The following is an 18,632-nucleotide window of genomic DNA, read 5'->3' on the forward strand; positions in this document are numbered from 1 at the left end:
CGCGAGCGCCCGCCGCCCCGTACTTCTTGGCGTGGTGCCAGCCGCCGGCCCAGTTGATCGCCACCCGGCACTTCTTCTCCGCCAGGCACCGCGCCGCCGTCAGGGTGGCGCCGCCGACCGCCGCCGCGTACTCGAAGACGCCCTTGCTGGCCGGGCAGTCGTACCCTGCAGTCGAGGGAGAGGCGAGGCGCGGGCGAAATCAGCGGAGACCGCGGGCCGGGCGGGGGGTCCGGCCCGGGGTCTCCGCCCGCCGCTCACCGAGTCCGAACTCCGCGGAGTCCGGGTGGTCCTCGTCGCCCTCCTCGCTGACCTGCTGCAGGTGCTGCAGGTAGGCGTCGGTGTGGAAGGCGGCCATCTCCTCCATGGTCGCGGGGCGCGGCTGCACGACCCTAGGAAGTCAAGGGTCAGGCGGGCGGGGGCCGCGGCCAGACCCCCGCCCGGGCCGGGAACGGAGCCGCCCGCCCGCCCGCCTACCTCATGTGCTGCAGCAGCGAGTAGGCTTCCAGCAGCGCGTGCACCATGCTGGCCTGCGGAGAGACGGGCGCCGACTGAGCTCCCCCCGCGCACGCGGAGCGCCCCCCGGCCTCCCCCCGGCCCCTGCCACGCACCCGCCGCGGGACCTTGCACAGGGCGTCGCATCGCGCCACGTACTCGGCGCCGTACACGTAGACCGGCGATCCGTCCATGGGCGCCCCAGACCGAGCGGGCCTCGCGCGCGCTTCGGGGCGGGGTTCCTGCCGCGTGGCGCACCGGGAAATGAAGTCCTACCTCGCCGAGGCGTCGTCGTGGAAAGACCCGGGCGGTTGCAGTTGCTGAGCAACCCGCGCCGAACGCCCTCTGCCTAGCCCCGTCTGCGTGGGGCGTCCCCACGAGGGTCTTCGACCCCAGCCAAGCCTCAAGGGGCGCGGCCGGGGGTCCCGCTCGCCTTCCCGTACCCGCCGCGCAACGATCACGCTGAGACCGGCTGTCACTCAAGCTCAGAGGTTTATTGAAGGACGCACAACCCGCGCTCCATCCCAACTTTCGCGCAGAAAATGCCTGGCGCAAAGCCAAACGGCCACACACACACACACACACACACACACACACACACACACACACACGTGTGTGGGGTGAGCGGGGGAAGGGAAAAAACCCGCATCCAGGCACTGTGCCAGAGTAGTCCCCAACCACCCCACCCAAACGAGGAGGGGGCTCCCAAGGGGAAAGAGGGATCAAGCTGCAAGGGGACCCTTCTGAGGTTCTGCCCCTCACTCCCCCAACCAGCCCCTGCCATTCCCCCTGTGCACTGAGCCTAGGAGGTTTCCAGCCTGGACTTTTCTTCCCAAAATCCTGTGTCATGTGGCAGAGAAGACCCTCCCACCAGCACTGAGTGGCCTCCCTTCCACCAGAGACGACACCATTCCCTCTCCCTCTCTCTCTCTCTCTCTCTCTCTCTCTCTCTCTCGAATGGCGTTGCTCTCTGAGAAGGAGCAAAGCAGCCGTGATTTACAGGATGAGTCCCTAAGAAAAGTGCCGAAAGGAAGGCTTTTCCCTCAGAACAGTGTGGCTCCTGGTTCATGTGAAAAGCAAAGTCCTCCAGCCCGGAAGACTCTCTTGCTGCAGTAATGCAACTTCCAGAACTGCCAACACCAACTCAAGGCTTCAGTTCTCCGGACAGAGGGAGGGAGAGAGAAGAGACCCTTTGGGATGGGAAAGGTCTGGCCAGACACCTCTGAGTTCACATCTTGCTTGCTGCAGTTCTTCAAAGCAGCTGGCTGCGCAGCTGGCTTCCGGGGGGGGGGGGGGGGGGGGGCGGAGCCCAGGGAATCCTACCCCAATGAGCTGCTCTAAGAGACTGTCCACCCAAAGGTGGCTGAGGAATCTAGAAGGTTTCACTGCGTGGTGCAGCCACTGCTTGGGAGGAACTCCTGCACGCAGGTGACCACAGCTCGGGAGAGGTAGGTCATGCTGCCAAACCTGCCGCTCGGAGCACTGTCATAGAGCAGCTTGCAAATGCCAGTGGCCGGGTCCTTCTCCAGCATGTAATCATCGGCTCCCAGGATTTTCTGCTTGCAATACAAAAGAGAGTGTTATTGCCCAGAGGCCAAGGCCAAGTGCTCCCCCTCCAGGTAGGGGACAAAGGCAGCTTGTGTCTGCCGGAGACCCCACTCACTCCCTTTTATGTTCCCATCTGCTCCAGCCACAGCGGAAAGCCAGAAGGCCCAAGTACTCTGTCCAGCAGGCCAAGATGTCCGCTTTCTGCCCGCTGGGTGGTGAGCAGCCATGCTCGAGACAGTGGCGTAGCGTGGGGGGTGCAGGGGGGGCCGGCCGCACCGGGCGCAACATCTGGGGGGGGCGCGCTCGCACTCGCAGCTCTCTGCCCCTGCCTGGCTCACTCACTCACTCTCACTGCAGTGCTGGCTGTGCGAATCCGATCCGAGCCGCCGGGTCGCCGCCCACTGTGGAGGGGTGTGTGTGCCAGGCGTGTGGTTAGGGGGCGCAAATTACTTGCCTTGCCCCGGGTGCTGACAACCCACGCTACACCACTGTCCAGAGATATTCCTCCCTCAACAGCCAGGCCACACAGCCTGGCTTTTCTTCCTGGGCCAGGGAAGCCCTAGCAACAAGAGGCCCCAACCTGCTCTTGGCAGAACAAATCGTTTGCGACGTGCACAATCCGGTCCACGGCCACCAGGCCCCCGATGCTGGGGCCGTCGGCATCCGTCAGCAGCGTCAGGACCAGGATAGCTTCTACAAAGAGTTGCCGGTACTCAGGCTGAGGGACTCGGTTTAGCACGGACTCAACGTGGACTGCAAACTTGATTTCTCCAGGAGTCATCTATGGCCAAAGGAAGTCTCTTTTGAGTTTAGCTGTCCCTAAACTGCCCCCAACTGGGCTTCTTTGTAAGAAAGCAGCAGAGGAATGGACGGTTCTTGATAACCACAAGGCACCCAATCAAGGGCCAGAACAGTCTTCCTCAGAAGCCAGAAGGCCTTGTCTAGAGTAGCAGATAGGGCCATGAGGAACCCCCTTCAGGCACAATATTTTGGGAGCAGGACCCCCCCCCCCTTTAGCATAAAGGGACAGTGCAGCCATTACCTCTCTGGTTGTGGAAGAAGGGAGAACAAACCCTTCAACGGAAAGCCCATGGCACTACAGGAGGGGAGGAGAAAGACAGCGGTTACACTCTGGAGGCCCAGGGTGCGTTTCCACAGGCCATTGAGACAAGAGGTCTCAGCTTTTCAGGTGAGCCTGCAGCCCCAATTCTGCCAGCTCCTGGCTCGTCCTCCGCGTCAGCTGATAGCAAGCCTGGAGCTGCCTGCAGGAGCTGCTCAGCCTCAAGCCCGGAAGAGCGCTTTCGCTCAGGTGGCCAAATGGCTTGGACAGCAGTGCTACGCTGCAGCTGAGATGGGTGGGGGGAGCAGACGGGTGCCAGCCCCATCACCTTCTGCAGGATCCGCCAGACTTTCTGGTAGAACCCCACTGGGACCCTGTTGAGGGCCCCATCCAGCCGCCGCCTCCGCAGCCACTGCCCTTGACGCCCATCCTTGGTGGAGGAATCCTTGGGGGCCTGAGTGGGATCTCTTCCGCCTGGAGCCAGGGAGGATCTGGGCAACTGGAGAGGAACAGCCAGATGGTTGGCCATGCCTGCAGAAGCAGCCTGTGGCCAAGTAGCTCGGGAGGGAGGACTTGCCTGGGCAGGGCCTGCTCCATCTTCCAAGACATGCAGGGCTCCAGCCTGGAAAGAAAGAAAGATCAGTCGCAGCCCTCTTCAGAGACTGGTGGCAGCCACGGCCAGAGCGCAGGGAGGACGTGGTGCAAGAGCTGAGTAGACATACAAAACCATGGCCAGTTCTTCTGTTAAAAGCAAAGCTGTGAGAAAAATTAGCGAACACTCTTCTTTCAAAAGCCAGCATGAGGCAGGGGAGGGCTCTGGACCCTGAGAAACGATGCCAAGCAAGCTCAGGCAGCTCCAGTCCAGACTGGCTGGCCCAGGGGAGGCGCAGGACCGTTCGTGAAGTGGCTCCCCTGGAGTCAGAAAGCAGGCAGGCATACCCAGCCCTGTATGGAGGCCCGTGGGCTGCCGCATGTGCCCCTCGCTTCCACTGGCTTCTTGGCCACCTCTGGGCAAGTGCCCCCAAGGAGCCCCTTCTCCTGGGGCCCTGGAATGCCCACTGCTACAGGCAGGGGGAAAGCTAGTTGTAAGGTGCCCAGCTGCCTCCACCACCTCCAGGACTGGCTGGGAAGGGGAGCTAAACCAAGGGGCCTCAACAGGGCTTCCACCAGTTCTGCCTTCTCCTCTGGACCCAATGCCAGGTAAACACCAGGCTGGTCACGGTCTGCCCACTCCTGCTCCCTTCACTCTGCCAGAAGCAGCAGCTGCATTTGCAACACTTTTGTCCTTCACCCATCCCACCCAAGACCCTCTATGACGTCTGCAGGTCGAGGCGCCCCTTCAAGAAAAGGGAGGGAGTCACAAGCCAGCTCCTCCTTGAATGGAGCACAGGGGGGTTCACCTTAATCTCAGACAAAGACCGCCTATGTCTATCCAGTTGCTGGAAGAGAAAAAAGGTGTTAGATGTGGAGAGGAAGCTGCTCTCCCTGGCACTAACACACACCCCATGGAAAAGCCCACCTGGAAGAAAGGAGCACATTTGCCCAGGCCGGGAAGTGACTAGAGGAGTTGGCTCAAAAATTCTGCCAGCCACCTTGAGTCCCTTTGGCTGCCACACAAGGGAAGGAAGCCCACGTCCCCATCTGGGGCTCAGCAGAGCAACTGTCTGCCAGGGTGGAGAAAGCTACAACTTCCCAGTGGACACGTTTACCCTCCTGCCTCTGAAATTATCCTCCCCTGCCCGGGCAACGCCAGGCAGAGCAGCCCACCTGCTTGATCTCACTCTTGAGCTTGACAATGCCGGTGCGTTCCGACTTTGTTGCTCCCACAGCCCCAAACTCACGGATGGAAACTGCTGGGGTCAGGGTGGAATCCGTGGCCCGCACTGCAGGAACATCAGGCCCAAGACTCAGCATGCCAGCCTGGGTTCCTGGAGCTCCTTCAGCTGGTGGGTTCAGAGAGCTGGAGCTACAAGTCCCAGGACTCCCAAGCTGGTTGTATCCATTAGGGCTGAGCAGAGAGGACCCCTCCCAGCCCCCCCAACTCACCGCTTCTCTCCACACCGAATTCTTTGCCACTGAGGATGTGATGGAGAAGGTTCTTCATATGGGAAGGGCTGAGATTCATCAGGCTTTCGGCAGCTTCTTCATCTGAAGCCAGAGGAAGAGGAAAGGAGGAGCTGAACAACCCACCGTTTCTCTCACCCGCAGCCCATCCAAAAGGCCCTTCGCTGCGGCCCTCTTCCCCCCCGCCCCCCCAGCCACAAGTGCTTTCAGACACAGGAGGAGGCCTCCAATTGGCCAGCTGGCCTAGCAGCACCCGGGCTGGTCCCACGCACCTGAGCAACAGAGCGACTGGGCCAGCTCCATTGCCATCACCTGAACGATCAGCCCAATACGCAGGCGAAACATCTCCGCAAACAGGGCCGGCTGCGTCCGGATGTACATGGCAAGGTAGACCATGATCTCCTGCAGAGTGGGAGGAGCAGCGCTTAGCAGACCCGGCCACTGTAGGAACCCAGAGAAATGCCGGTCGTAGCTTACCTGCGTCAGGATGAAGAGGTTCACGTTCTTCTCACTGGCCTCGTCTATCAGCTGGGTGAGCTCCTCATAGGGCAGGGGACTGTGGAGGCAGGAGATTTTGAGGAGCCCACAGCCGGCTGCCTTGTATTTGAATGTTTACATTAGGTAACTATAGAATTGTTAATAACTGTTATAATGATACACTTTGTCTCTTTTTCTGTTTGTTCAAGCAATAAAAATATTTTTAAAAGATGGTAATCTAGCCAGAGCCTACAATCAGGCTGGGGACTCACGCAGAGATGGTCTTCTCCCGAGGCTCTGGGGGCAGCCCCACAGTCAGGTGCTTCTGGTGCGACAAGAGGTCTGTGCAGGCCTAGAGAGAGAAGCTCGTCAAGCAGGGAGGGCCACACAGGGCTGCCTCGGGAAGAAGGGAAGGCACAGAGCCCGGTCAGCCCAGGTCAAGGTCCATTACCTCATCCAGGGCCTCCACCTTCTTCTTCAGGATGCCAGAGATGTAGCGGATCAGGGCCCATTGGCGAGTCGCCCCAACCTTGCCATAGAGCTCCACCAGGAGACCCTTGATGGTGGTCCCTCTGGTGCCGTGGATCTCAGTGTCCCAGTCGGCCCCCCTGAAAGTGCAACTGAAGCTGGTTAGAGAAAGGGGCTTTTCAGGGCAGTAGCGGGCACCCAGCTTGCCAAGCAAGCAGCCTGCTTGGGGAGCAGCCCAATGGAACTGGCGCTGCAGTTGTTGTTGAGGCTGCTGCAGGCAGGGCTGGTGTAACACGTAAGTCCAGGCTGCTGGGAATGGGCTTCCTCCGGAGTAGCCTCCCTTCTGCCTTTGCCATGGATCATTGCAGGAACCACAGGGAGATTTCTTCCCTTCAAGAGGAGCCCCCTTGCTGCGGAGTTGTGGACAGGGGCTGGCATTTGCAAATGCTGCAGGAACAGTTATCTAGGGCGAGTCTCCCTCCCTCCCTCCGTGGGGCTGCAAGGGGAAAAGAAGGGGAAAGAGCTCTGCCTGGTTCCTACTTGAGGCTGTGCAGCAGATGGAGGCAGCTGGCCTGGTCCTGCAGTGTCTGGCATTCACGGAGCTGGTCCACCAAGGCCTGGCAGTCCACCTTCCCGCTTGCTTCCTTGGGGAGACAAACCTTGCCAGGGAGGACGGAAAACTTGTGGAAGAAAGACAACAGGAGGATTGGGGGGAAAGTTGTCTCTTTGATCAGCTCATCACTGGAGTTTACAAGGACAGAGAGATGCGGCTTAAACACTTTATGCATCTGAAAGGAGGAGAAGGTGCAAACATCGCCCAGGGCCACCAGTCTTCCACTGACCAGCTTGCAAACAGAAGCTTGGGGGGAGCTTTTGATGGCTCCTGGTAGGGCTAGAACACCCCCCTCCTGTTGCTCTGGGCTATGGAAGCAGTCCAAGGAGACGGGACACCATTCAGGAACCTCACCTGGGCGTCCTGGTTTGGGGGCGAACCCAGCAAGTGAGCTGATGGCTGACCATCCAGGAGAAGCTTGGAGGGTATGTACAGGTTGATGTCTGCAGCAGAGACAGAAACAACGCCCTCACCTTCAGGGACGTGGCACGGTTGGCAGCTTGCTGGGCAGAGCGACCAGCCATCAGAGCTCAGGAGATGAGGAGGGTATTTAGGGTAAGGGGCCTTTCCCCGTCACCTCAATGTGCTACGCATGGCTATTATTAGAGGCAGATGCTCACTCTCCATGTGCATCTCCTTTGCCTTCGACATCAGGGACAGGAGGTCCTGGGTGCTGTGGACAGCAGCACGGAAGCGATTCAGCCCCCCCTTTTGAGCTGGGGGTGGAAGGCTGACTTTGGAGGTGGGTTGATGGAGAAGCTGGTCGAGGTATTGGGCAACATCATCACAGAGGTCAGCTGCAAGGAGAGGAGCAACAGGGAGAAAACCTTAGACCAGCCCAGAGGAGCAGAACTGCCTGTCCAGAGGGCTCCTGGCCAAACCAAAGGATGTGGGGGTGTGCCTGTGCAAGCCCCAAAAAGCCCAGCCAGCAGATAAGCCCCTATTGTGAGGCCTGCAAGATGGCTGATGGTGCCAGCCAGGCCAGTCCTTGATAAAGCAGGGGAGGAGCACCATTTCATGCCCCCCTCAAAGATGTCAAAAGAGCCACAATGGCCCCTTCCACATGCCTGGGGCCACCAACTGGGCACCGTTGGTCAGCAAATGATTGCAAAGCCATTTTTCCACAAGGAAAGCTGCTTGCCACCCATCCAGGTTTCATTGCTAGAGCCACACACACACCTCCCCGAAGAGGTCCGATCATCTCCCACAATTCGTAGGCTGAGAGTGCCTGAGTGATGCTCACACATTTCTCCGAGGCTGCCTGGGTGATTCACCACCACAGCGGGCCCTATTCAGCACCAACACCCAGCCCATGACCTTCCCACATGCAGCAGCCCAGAGGGTGAAGCATTTGCCCCAACTGCAAACATGCAGCATCCATGCCAGTACTCAGAGGTGGTACGGAGGGGTGACCACAGGCTGGTTACAGACATTGTTACAATGGGGTGATGAGTCCAGAGGAGAGGTGGAGGAGGAGGAGGAGGAGGAGGAGGGTGTTTGTGGCAGCAGGAGAAGCCAGCAGAGATGTCTGTCATTGCCCGGGAGAGCTCCAGAGGGGAAATGGGGAGCACACCTTTTGCCTGCTTTCCCACCTGGCTTAGGGGCAGTGAAGTCCTGGCAGAGACAATTTGATGGCTTTATAGGGAAGCTGTTTGGAGATGCATTTGGTCAGGTGGAAAAAACCCTCCTGGGACAACCAGCAGGTTTTTCATCCAAGACCCGCCTAGCGTCAACGCGTCAACATAATTGGTTGTTGCCTCTTCCATCCCGGCCCAGGGAGGCCCCAGTTTAACAGGGACACCCTGCCTTGTCTGCCTTTGGCTCCCCCAGTTGAGCAGAAAGAGAGCCAGGAGCTCTCTTGGCGTTCAGCCTTCTTGGGGTTCCTCAGTGTGTGTATGTTGAGGGGACATCTTGAGATTTGTCGGGGAACCCTTACTGGAAACCCCGCTCCCCCCTCTCCCTTTTGGCCTTCTCTCCAGGATGGTTCCTCAGAGTAGCTCCCCACATGAGCCAGGATGGTGCCCCCTTCCCTCTTCAGCCTGGGCACGCAGAGCCACGGCCGGAAGGGGCAGCACCTTCGGAGGGAGGGGTGGAGGTTAATTCCTGTGGACTGACAACCGTGAGTTACGCTCCAGCGAGGAGGCTGTTGTTACTGTCTGGATTAAGAGGTCCGGCATTCCTGACCACCGCACACTCAAGTGCAGGAAGCAGGGGCGGTCCCATCTCCTTACCATCTTCTGCCAACTGAAAGCCATGCATCCAGTCCTCAGGGTCTAAATCTCTGAAGCTCTCAAGGCTGAGCCCATAGTCATCGGCATAAAGCTTACCCTCCAGCCCGGCATCCATGAAGCTGAGGTGGGTGCGGCATGAAGTGGTGAGAAAGTCAGACAACCTACCAGTCTGGATCCTGCAGTAGCCAAAGCAGAGGGAGAAGGACAGGTGGGAAGAGTCCCCGTGCCAGAGGGGGCAACATCCCCTCCTCCGAGGGATCCCCCTTGAGCTCATCACCTCAAATTTCCCATGAGCACTTCTGTACCAGGTGGGGAGCCAGAGCTGCCCCAGGAGGAAAAGGCACCTTCGCTTACCTTGCCCCTCCAAAATACCCATCCTGCAACTTCTGCAGCGTAGCCAAGATAGCTGGGTGGAGGTTGGCCCCTGTTTCATCTTTGCAAAAGGGAAAAAGCAGCCCAGGGTTGGTGACTCTTCAGAGGAAGGCCAGGCAAACTGTGCCTGGCCAGGCTTGCCACTCCTCCCCCTTTGGAAGCCCAGCCCTCCACCACGCAGGCAACGCACCAAGCATGGTCTGCGAGATGGGGAAGGTGATGGTGGGGCGCCCCGTCATGCCCCAACGGCTGCACAGGTAGGAAAGGTCTGTCCGCAGCATCTCCACAATCATCCGGTTGTCCAGAGCCAGGTAGAACTGCTGCTGGTCGATGAACTGCAGGGACGGGCAGGATGGATGATGCCGATGAGAGAAGAGAGGCGGGGGGGGGGAGAGAGGGAGGCTCCCAAGGAGAAGGGCAGTGTACTGCTGGGGGTGGGGGAGAAAGCCCCTCCCCTCAATCAGCAGGGGTTCATAGGGCATTCTGGTGGAGCTTAAAGGGAGGGGGGTTTGTGGGATCTATGTGTCAAATGTGCTCTGGATCTGCTCCAGGAGAAAACGGAGGAACTGCCAGGTCCTTTAGCTGGCCTCACCTGACAATACAAACAACCTCCCCATACACCAATAAGGTTCTCCAATGCCCTGGAGGCAGCTTCCTGCTGCTGCCCCCCCCCCCCAAGGAGCATGGCTTTGCCCTCTCCCCTCACCAACCTCAGGGGTGAAAGCAAAGATGTTGTCCCGGATGTCATAAAACTTGGAAGTTGCAAGCACCCCCATGTGTCGGAGGGGGCGCCCACTGAGGCCCAGGCGCTTGTTGCGGCCTGTCAAGAGAAGGGACAGCTGGCTCAGCTGCAGAAGCACCCTCCCCCCCCTTCATTCATCCTGCATTGCCAGTTACACCTGCAGCTGGTCAAGAGCCTCCATCCACCTGGAGGCAGAAGAGAGCAAGAGTCTGGTGGTCAATCATGGAGGACCCGGAACCCTCCCCCCACTGCCCCAATCACCACCAGCAAGACTCTGGGGAGAGTGGGGGTGGGGAAGGGGTCTCTCAAATCTTCTGTTGGGCTTACCCAGGCGGGCATAGATGTAGCTGAGGATCCTGGCTGGCTGAATTCGGATGGGGTGGACTTCGGCCACTGTCTCCACCAGAATGCCCTCCTTGCTCAGGATGGCCCGGATGGCCTCCGTCTCTGCCAGGAGGCACACTAGCCAGGAGAAAGAAGGGTGGGGTCAGGGCAGACCTGCAGGCTTGGAGGGGCCCTGCCCGGAGGCCCTGGCGGTTGCTGGCTGCCCAGGCTAGGCGACGGGGGCTGGCCCACGGCAAGCACTCTCCAGATCACCCAGAACCCCTCCAGAGCAACCACCTTCCACACCCGCCTCCATTTTGTAGGAAATCCACGCTGGCAATCCCATGCTTCCTCTCACCCTGCACCACCACCACCGGCTTGGGAATGGTTGAAAACCGGCGGTTCAGAGGGTCAATTTCTCCCGGAGCCAGGAATCCCTGTGGGGAGAGGCATGGAGCTGGATTATGGCAAGGGTTCAGTTGTTCCCCCCCCCTTCAGGCTCCACCTGGTCTCTTTGGGAAGGCCACCCACAAAATCCAGAGGAAAAGCCTGTTTCTGCTACTGGGTGGACAGAGGTATACTGCTCCTGATGGTGCAGGTTTCATTGCACTGAGCAAGCCTTGCTGGGATACCTGATGCTGATCTGGGGAGGCCCAGAGAAGCCAGCTGCAAGGTGTGTAGAGCAAACCTATGCAAGCCCCCCTGGGGTGATCAAGTGCCTGGTCTAAGCTGGCATCCGGGGAAGCTACAAGCAGGCGGCTTTGTGCTGAGCTAGGCCTGGCGAGGGGGCTGTGGAGATTCTCTTTGTCACCCACCGAGAGCTTCAGGTGACGCCAAGGCAAGGATGGGGCTGAAGCTCACCTCTGCCATGAGGCAGCCCAGGATGTAGAGGGACTGGGCCCACATCAGTGGCAGCTTGCCCACGGGCAGGCGATCCACGGTGTGGGGATGGCTGTATTCCTCCTCAACCTATCAGGACAGATTGCAGAAGCAGAAAAAGGCCAGGAGCTGCAGATTAGTTACACCTGCACGGCCGGATCCACCCCCTTAAGGAAACAGAAAAGCCAGGGAATGCACAGTTCTCAGGGATTGACTGAAAATCTATTACAGAAGCTTCCAGTTTAGATGCTTTCAAAGAAGGGCCCACTTCAAATATGTTAAGACAGTTTTGTCTGTTAATTTGCATCCAGAAAAAAAACTGGGCCTGGAAGATGTAAATGTATCCGCTAAACACCAGTCCTAGTTGGGCCCTTGGATGCTTGTCCATCTCGCCTCCACAGGAGTTGCCAGAGGCAGGCAGGCATCTCTTCTCGGGGGGGGCTCCTTTCCCCCCCGTTTGCTGACCTTCTCCAGGGGGACGCAGTAGAGCTCTGGTACCAGCCGCACCCCGTTCTTCCCCTTGATCAGGACCCCTTCAAGAGCTTCGCGATACTCCTGCACCTGGAAAGAGGTGTGGGGACTGTCAGGCGTGGGGTTTGGGTTGGCGCAGGTCTTGGCCAGCCCCACTCCAGCCCAACACTCTGCCCAGCTCCACCTGCTCCACATTGCCGCTGAAGAGGCCGTCAATGATCAGGTAGGTCCAGAAAAGCGGCCACTCGCACTCTATGTTCTCAAAGAGCTTGAGCTCTGCAGGCTCGTAGTAGAGGCGCTGGGGATCCTGCGAGGGACGGCAGGAGGGTGATCAGTGGAAGCGGATGGGAACAGCATCTCGCTTCCTTTCTCCAAGGCAACTGGGCAGAACAGCACAAGGGCAGAGGAGCCTCCGCTCAAGAAGCTGCAGCGGGCACAACCCACTTTCCAAATATTAACCCGTCTTGCTGCTTTTTAAACAATATATCTCTGATCCCAAAACAAACCACATTTCTCCTTGCAATAAAATGTTGCCAACTGCTCAAAAAAGCACAGGTCAACTTCCGCCCGCCCTGTTCAGCCCTGACACTCAATGGCTTCACTTCTGTTGCAGGCAGCTTCCACTCTAAAAACGTAAAGGCTCCACCTGGCTGCGTGTAGGGCCCGGCCTTTGCCAAGCAACGTCCTGTAACCGACTGCCCGGGAGACTCCGATCTAGGCAAGGCCTCTTGGGGCCTGGAACCGGCATGCTGGAGCTTACCTCCTTGGGGGTTCTGTAGCCATCGCGGAGGAACCGGCAACAACCGTAACGGCCCTGAGAGCAAGAGGGACACGTCAAGCCCTTGGCGAGCCAAAGGAGCAGCAGCTGAACTGGCTGCACCGCAGCCTGGCCACCCAGGGCCGAAGCGCTTGCCTGCAGCTTGGCAATGATCTCCTCCTTGGTCTTCTCCACCACGTCCGTGTCCTCCACCGCAAACGCCGGGTAAGAAATGACCGAGAGGAGGCTGGCATCGATCTCCTTGGAAGTGGAGGCCCTCGGCAGCATGGAGTGCAGAATTGACTGCCGAGACAGAACCGAAGGACACTGTGCAAGACAGGCCAGCAGCTTGCAGCCTTTCAGGCAACTGGCAGTGCCCATGTGCTCCGGGTGCAACACAGGACACACCCCAGAGCAGAGGCAGACTGGGGACCTGGCCAAGAGGCCCTGTGAAGTGGGAGCCTCCGTCAGTCTCAGCTACCTTCGACCCCTCCCTCTGCTCCCCTCAATCCAAGGCCTCCTGGAGGCGGGGCTCATGCTGCCCCTCACCTGGCAATGCTGCACCTCGTCTGGCAAGACGTGGATCACCGACTGGGGACCCCCCTTGGCGCCAAAGAGGTCGAGTTCGTCCAAGGCCTCCAGCGCTGCCTGAAAAGCATTTGGAGACAATGTACAGCTGGGCACAGTCCCTGTTTACCGATACTGAAATTTCTGGCACGCCAAAAGATTTAGGAAACAGTCGAGTTGCTAAAGGAATCGCCTCCCGGCACAAGCACCGGCATCAGATGCTCCTGGCCTGGGAGTCCTGCAGCTCCCTAAAATTGGGAATAGCTTTGGGGACAGCCAGGTTTTGCGGAATCTGCCCTCCACCTGCTGGGCCACGAAAAGCCTACTGGGCATGCTGCTTGTTGCTCCACAATGGGCTTGAGCCGCTCCAGCAGCCCAGGGCTCCCCTCACCTTTGCCATGCCCACCGAGCTGGCATTCAGTTCCGTAATTCCTTGGTTTGTCTTGTCGCCACGTTCCCATATCCCAAAGTCCTGCCAAACAACATGGACGTGTTGATGATGCTGGAAGACACGGAAGGCTCTGGCTCTTGGCGGTGAGGTCCAGAGCCTTCAGCTGCCGAGCCAGGCACCAGAGGAAAGCAGCCTGGCAGAGGACAAGCTGGTCTGCCCAAAGTGGGTGCCCAGCCTGGCTACCAAATTGTGCCCCACCTGGCTTGGCTTCCTCCCCTTTCCCTGGGAAAGTGGCTGTGCCTTTTCAGCCAGGTAGAAGCTTTCCTCCATTTCCTCTGCTGGATCCCAGCTGGCTGAAGAGGCCCTTGGACTTCAAATACCCCAATGTTCTTGCCAATTAACGCCGTTCCTCACTGAGCTTGCCCCTGGAGGCACGGCTGCCCACAGCTCCCCCTCCCCCCCTGGGTTCCCCAGAGCACCAGGCTGTGCGCCGCTCACCGCAGTCTTGTAGGCAGTCTCGATGTAGAAGATGAGATTTTGGACAAAGCTGACTTCATCGAGGCTGTGGATGATGTGAAGCCCTGGAAGACAGAAGATGCGAGGCACAGCCTGGGGGGGGCGCTCCCTCCCAGGTGCTCTGCCAGAGGGAAGCCGGGGGTGTCCCGTCTCCGTGCCCCTCCCTGCCCTGAAGACATGATCACAGGAGGTCTTACCGGAGGCCGTCATCTGGGCCAGCATTAGCAGATAGAGGGAAGTGGCGTCCAGCTGCAGGTGGCCCCACTGGTCATCCCCCACCACAGTGGCACAGCTGCGGGTGTTGTACTTGGCGTGCAGGCAGTCCTTGGGGCTCTGGCTGTACTTGAAGTCCTCCACTTTGTCCACCTGGGCAAAAAGCATGTGGCCAACAGGAGCTGGCTGCGCTGTCCTTTGGCCTCAGCCAGTGGCCTGGCAAGCCAGCTGTTAGTCTGTAGAGGGCCAGGAATGAGCCTGGCCGAAGCCTAGGAGCCCACCTTTGCCAGGGGCCAGAGTGGCACAGCCCCTGCCAGCTGTGCTACCCTTCAGGAGCCCTACCTGCCGCACCATGCACTGCAGGAGGCCCCTCATCAACTTCACCACGCTCTGCAAGAGGAGGAAAGGGGAGAGTGGTGCTCGGAGGGCGGCCAAAGAGGCAAGGTGACCTTTCTGAGGTCCAGCTTGTAACCCGAGCCGGCTCATCTGCTGCAGCCTGTTCTTTGCTTGCTGATGCAGCCTGGCTGTTGACACCCAGGGTCTCTAGGCGCCGGTATGGGGCACAGGGCAACCTATCTCCCTCCCCTCCCACTTGTCTTGCCCTCATAAACAGAAGCCTCCAAAGGGCAAGACAGCTGAGACAGCGGAAGGACACTTGGCCTGGCACTCGGGTTCACTGGGCCAGCTCCAGCCAGCTGCTCACTGACACCCCGGCCTCCAGGGTGGGTGAGGAACAGGGACAGACTCGGTGTTGCACAGCAGCCGCCCCCACCCTAGGCCCAGGTGAGGACCAGTGGGAAGCCCTGGCCCCAAGATCCAGTGTTACAAGCCTGACCTTTACAGGCAGGAGATAAGATTACTAGGGTCACTGCAGGCCATTCCTGGTGCCAGGAAGGAGGCCCGATTGTCCCAGGATTCCCTCTTTCTAGCAGTTCAGGCAGGCCCACTTGCTCCCGGGAAGCTCTTTTGGAGGAGAGACCCTTCCCCTTCTGCAGGACTCCTGGGGGCCACAGGGCAGTGCTGCAGCTCTTGCTCCCCAAGAAAGGGAGTGTCTATTCCCCAAATCTCACCAGTTTAAGGCATCCTCGCATGGAAACGTGTAAGATACGCACCTCGCCTACTCAGCCCCAAGGCGAAAGAAATGTGTAACAGGTGCTAAGAAAGCAAAACCCCACCAGCTCCTTTCCAACCTATCCACAAGAGGGGTTTGGATGTTGGCTGGGAGCTATTCTAGATCGGCTGGTGACAGAGGAGGAGGAGGGCTTTGCCACACAGCCTCCCCTCCCCTCTCCATTGCAGGCTGTACCTGCTCCAGCTCATACGCTTTCGCCTTGTCCTCATCACGGTCAGCATTCTTCCGGTAGGCCAGCCCCAGTCCCCACACAGCCAGGATGCTGTAGACATTGTCTCGGACCCAGGCGTCTGGGTGGTCGCAGCTGGCAGGAAGCAACCCTGTAACTGGATTCTGGGGCCAAAAGCGGGGCAGGGTTGGGGGGGGGAGAGAAGGGCAGACTGCTTAAAAAGAAAGTCTCAGAGGACTAGAGACCAGCACAAGTGATTGCAATTAAAGCCTGTTGACCAGTTTCTGACCTCCCACCTCCTATGGATGTCTGGGTCCTTGTGACCCTGCGGCCACGGTCAGATCCACAGCACACTGGGTGAGCAAGGCAGATCAGAGTTGCCTAGAAGGTGCCCTTGATTTTGACCCTGCAGACCAAGGAGCCACCGGGACCCTCTTTCAGAGGCTGCTGACCAAGCAAACCTCCTCAGGACAATCCCAGCAGAGGCAGCCCCAGAAGTTGCTCAGGCCAACATCTAGACAGCCACCAACAAATGGGGAGGGGGAAGATTCTGGGCCAACTGGAACTTGCTCAAAGTAGCCCCACCCTTTCAAATGCTTTCACCCTTTTCACAGATTCTGCCAAGAGACTCAGCTTGCAAATAACCACTTCATTGGACTCCCCAGACCTTTGCAAGGTAGGAGTTCAGCCCACTGACCGGTGATGGCTGCTGAAAACACTCAGCCGGGATCCTTGTTGGCTCTTTCCCTCCCCTCCGTGGGCTCTGCCACCTGCTGCCCCAGCGCCTGAATGTACAGCTCTCCTGGCTGGCAACAGCCTTATGGCATCACTTCTGGCCTTGCTCTGCCAGCCTCCCTTCCCTTGCAGTTTGGGGAGCAGGGAAGCCTGGCACTGCTTCAGTCCTGCCCATTCATGAGATGAGTCTCTGGCCCCTCTTCCTCCTTTGGGAAAGGAGGCCTGGAGAGTCCCCTCCCCAGTGGGTATCCTTGCCTCACAATCTCTAACAGATTAAAAAAAGCCAAACAGGGAGGGAATTATCAGAAAACCCTCCGATCTCCAAGCAGCGCTTTGGAGGCAGGGAACCGGAGGCTGCGCGGCGCCCGCAACCCCGCGGAACTGGAAAGTCCGGCTGGCGGAGACCGAAAAGCCGCGAGGCAGCGGGCGGGGGGGGGGGAGGCGGTGAGGTTTGCCCGTTCGCTCGTTGCCACCGAGGGCTCACCTGGTGCCCGAGGATGGTCTGTTGCACCAAACGGGCGTAGCCATCGAGCCGCACCCCGGAGTTGCTCCTGCTCCGCATGGCTGTGCTCCTCGACCCCGCCGAGGCTGCCTCTCCAGAGCCCAGAGCTCCGACACTCGCCCGGCACGGCCTGCCCCGCCCAGTTCCCGCCCCGCTGCCGGCCGGCAGCAGCTGCGCCCCCTCCTCCTTTCTAGCCCCTGCTGGAGTGAGGAGGACGGGTCGCCGGCTGGAAGGCCGCCTCCCCACGCAGCGGAGAAAGGGTTAACTGCGTCTCCCGGGCAGTCCTGGAAGCCCCGTAAGCCAGCAGGTTTCGCGTTCCCGCTCGCTTTGGGGGCGGAGGAAGACGCCCCTCGCCGAAAGAGTACAAAGAGGAGCCCCTGGTGCGGCGAAGACCTGTTTCCAGCGGCTTGTGGGGCCGCCTGTTGCGGGACCGCGAAGACTAGCGCCCTGCCAGGACCTGCCGCCGCCTCCAGCGCTCTTTCGGAAGTTTACTTCTTGGGAGCCGGCGGGGAGTAGGAGCGCGCCGCCTGCTGCTGAGAGCGGGAGCTGCACCTTTCCTCGCAAAGGAGATTGGAACTTGTTTAGGTTCCGAGTTGGCGACGATCTTCCCCTCTTTCGCGGCTGGCGAACTTTAAACGCGACGAAGGGAGCCGAGCCAGAGATTAAGAGCGGGATGGTCGGCAGGTTACCTCTAGGCGAGGAATTTCACTGAACTGAGAGGATGCCGGTTTCTTGGCAGAAAGCTAGCAGTCGGGACAGGATGGATTTTCAACTTCGGAGCCATTTCTTCCTGTTCCCTTTCCCACGTGTTTTTGGCCACATTGCGGTCCACATGAGGTCATTGGAAAGGCTATTTGTAATATTGGTGTTTATTTCCATTTCAGAGCTCAGGGAGAGATTAAATGTGGGGCTAATGAACTTTTTGGCAGTGCCCATTTTCAAAACCCTGCCCTTCTTGCAACGTGAGCCAATAACCCTGGAATATAGCAATGGCAAAATCGGACTCCATAGATGCTCCACTGATGTGATAAACTGGGTGTGAGGCAGGAGGAGGAAGAGCTGCTGGACCTCAATTCCTCTCCTATGACACAGCAAGCCCTCCTATCCCTCCGATGCGATATCTGCCTGTTGTTTTCCTGACAAGAAAAACCCTTCCGAGTCAGTGGGACTTCCCTCCTGTTGCTTAGCGTCTGTTTGGGGCCCCATTCCTCCTCTGGCCCTTCCTGAGCCTGCTCATATCTAGCAGGCTCCTGCTGTGGGTCATACCCAGAACCCACAGGACTCGCAATTAGGTCCAACCAAGCTACAGTGAAGCGATAGTTTGGGAACCGTGCAGCCCATCATTGCATTTGCTCAACCAGCATGCCTGGCTGAGGAATTCTGGGAGTTGAAGTCCACAAGTCAGAAAAAGGCCAAGTTTGAAGACCCCTGCTTGTGGGGGGGGTGGGGGGTGGAGGAGAAGTTGTTTTGTAACTACATTATATGTTCATAATCTACCACTATTCCACTTTTTTCACAAGTACTTTTACTAAGACAGGTATCCTCACTATGGGTACTTTTCCTTTCTTACCTGCAAAGCTTTGCAAGGATTTCCCTCATTTTTAGCCCACCTCTGCAACATTGTTTTGAAATTTATTTCTGACACTAAAGTGTTAGCGTTTTTTCCAATTTGTGCCATCTGAAAAATTGATAGGCAACATGTTGTTCCTCAAATATTCTTGCTGATAGTCTGTGCTTTAGTACAGGAACATTTCAGCCTTCATCTTCCTCCCTTCATAAATCATTATGTGCTTAATAGGGGAAATAGTGAATGGCTCACGTTCTGCAGCCATAGGGCAGCCCAAGACCAAGAGAACCACGGAGAGGCCTAAATTCCTCGGAAGTCGCATCATGCCCTTTTCAGCTGGGG

The 18,632-nt window shown here is 58.4% G+C and overlaps 1 protein-coding gene across 8 annotated transcripts; it reads right to left on the reverse strand.

Moving 5' to 3' along the window:
• Positions 1-145: 145 nt before the first annotated feature.
• PHKA1 (phosphorylase kinase regulatory subunit alpha 1) lies at positions 146-18,158 on the reverse strand. 8 transcript variants are annotated; one of them, XM_083372077.1, is made up of 35 exons: positions 16,706-18,157; positions 15,492-15,650; positions 14,528-14,575; positions 14,170-14,338; positions 13,955-14,037; positions 13,457-13,537; positions 13,048-13,146; positions 12,655-12,801; positions 12,502-12,555; positions 11,926-12,048; positions 11,736-11,831; positions 11,253-11,360; positions 10,750-10,828; positions 10,395-10,529; positions 10,036-10,145; positions 9,516-9,660; positions 9,308-9,386; positions 8,954-9,129; positions 7,343-7,519; positions 7,077-7,165; positions 6,650-6,789; positions 6,093-6,249; positions 5,914-5,993; positions 5,437-5,720; positions 5,147-5,248; positions 4,868-4,983; positions 4,501-4,539; positions 3,678-3,722; positions 3,429-3,599; positions 3,083-3,136; positions 2,621-2,821; positions 652-2,048; positions 475-527; positions 259-389; positions 146-165 (listed from the first exon to the last, which is right to left on the reverse strand). In XM_083372077.1, the coding sequence occupies exons 1-32, from the start codon at positions 16,781-16,783 to the stop codon at positions 1,875-1,877; spliced, it is 3,798 nt and encodes a 1,265-aa protein (XP_083228203.1). In that variant the 5' UTR covers positions 16,784-18,157; the 3' UTR covers positions 146-165; positions 259-389; positions 475-527; positions 652-1,874. The 8 variants fall into 8 exon arrangements, with proteins under 8 accessions (XP_083228203.1, XP_083228202.1, XP_083228205.1 ...); XM_083372076.1 differs by having other exon boundaries at positions 3,429-3,722; positions 5,437-5,566; positions 5,642-5,720; positions 16,706-18,156; XM_083372079.1 differs by lacking the exon at positions 4,501-4,539.
• Positions 18,159-18,632: the final 474 nt, after the last annotated feature.

Source organism: Vipera ursinii (genome assembly GCF_947247035.1).
Source record: "Vipera ursinii genome assembly, chromosome: 12".
Lineage (NCBI taxonomy): Eukaryota > Metazoa > Chordata > Lepidosauria > Squamata > Viperidae > Vipera > Vipera ursinii.

What these genes read in the sequence shown, in the direction of transcription:
- PHKA1 (XM_083372074.1), bottom strand. Translation starts at nt 16,783, where the DNA reads ATGCGGAGCAGGAGCAACTCCGGGGTGCGGCTCGATGGCTACGCCCGT. An exon ending in AGACCATCCTCGGGCACCAG is followed by an intron (nt 15,651 to 16,705) that starts GTGAGCCCTCGG and finishes TTTTGGCCCCAG; the next exon opens with AATCCAGTTACAGGGTTGCT. An exon ending in CTTCTTCCACAACCAGAGAG is followed by an intron (nt 2,822 to 3,082) that starts GTAATGGCTGCA and finishes CTTTGGCCATAG; the next exon opens with ATGACTCCTGGAGAAATCAA.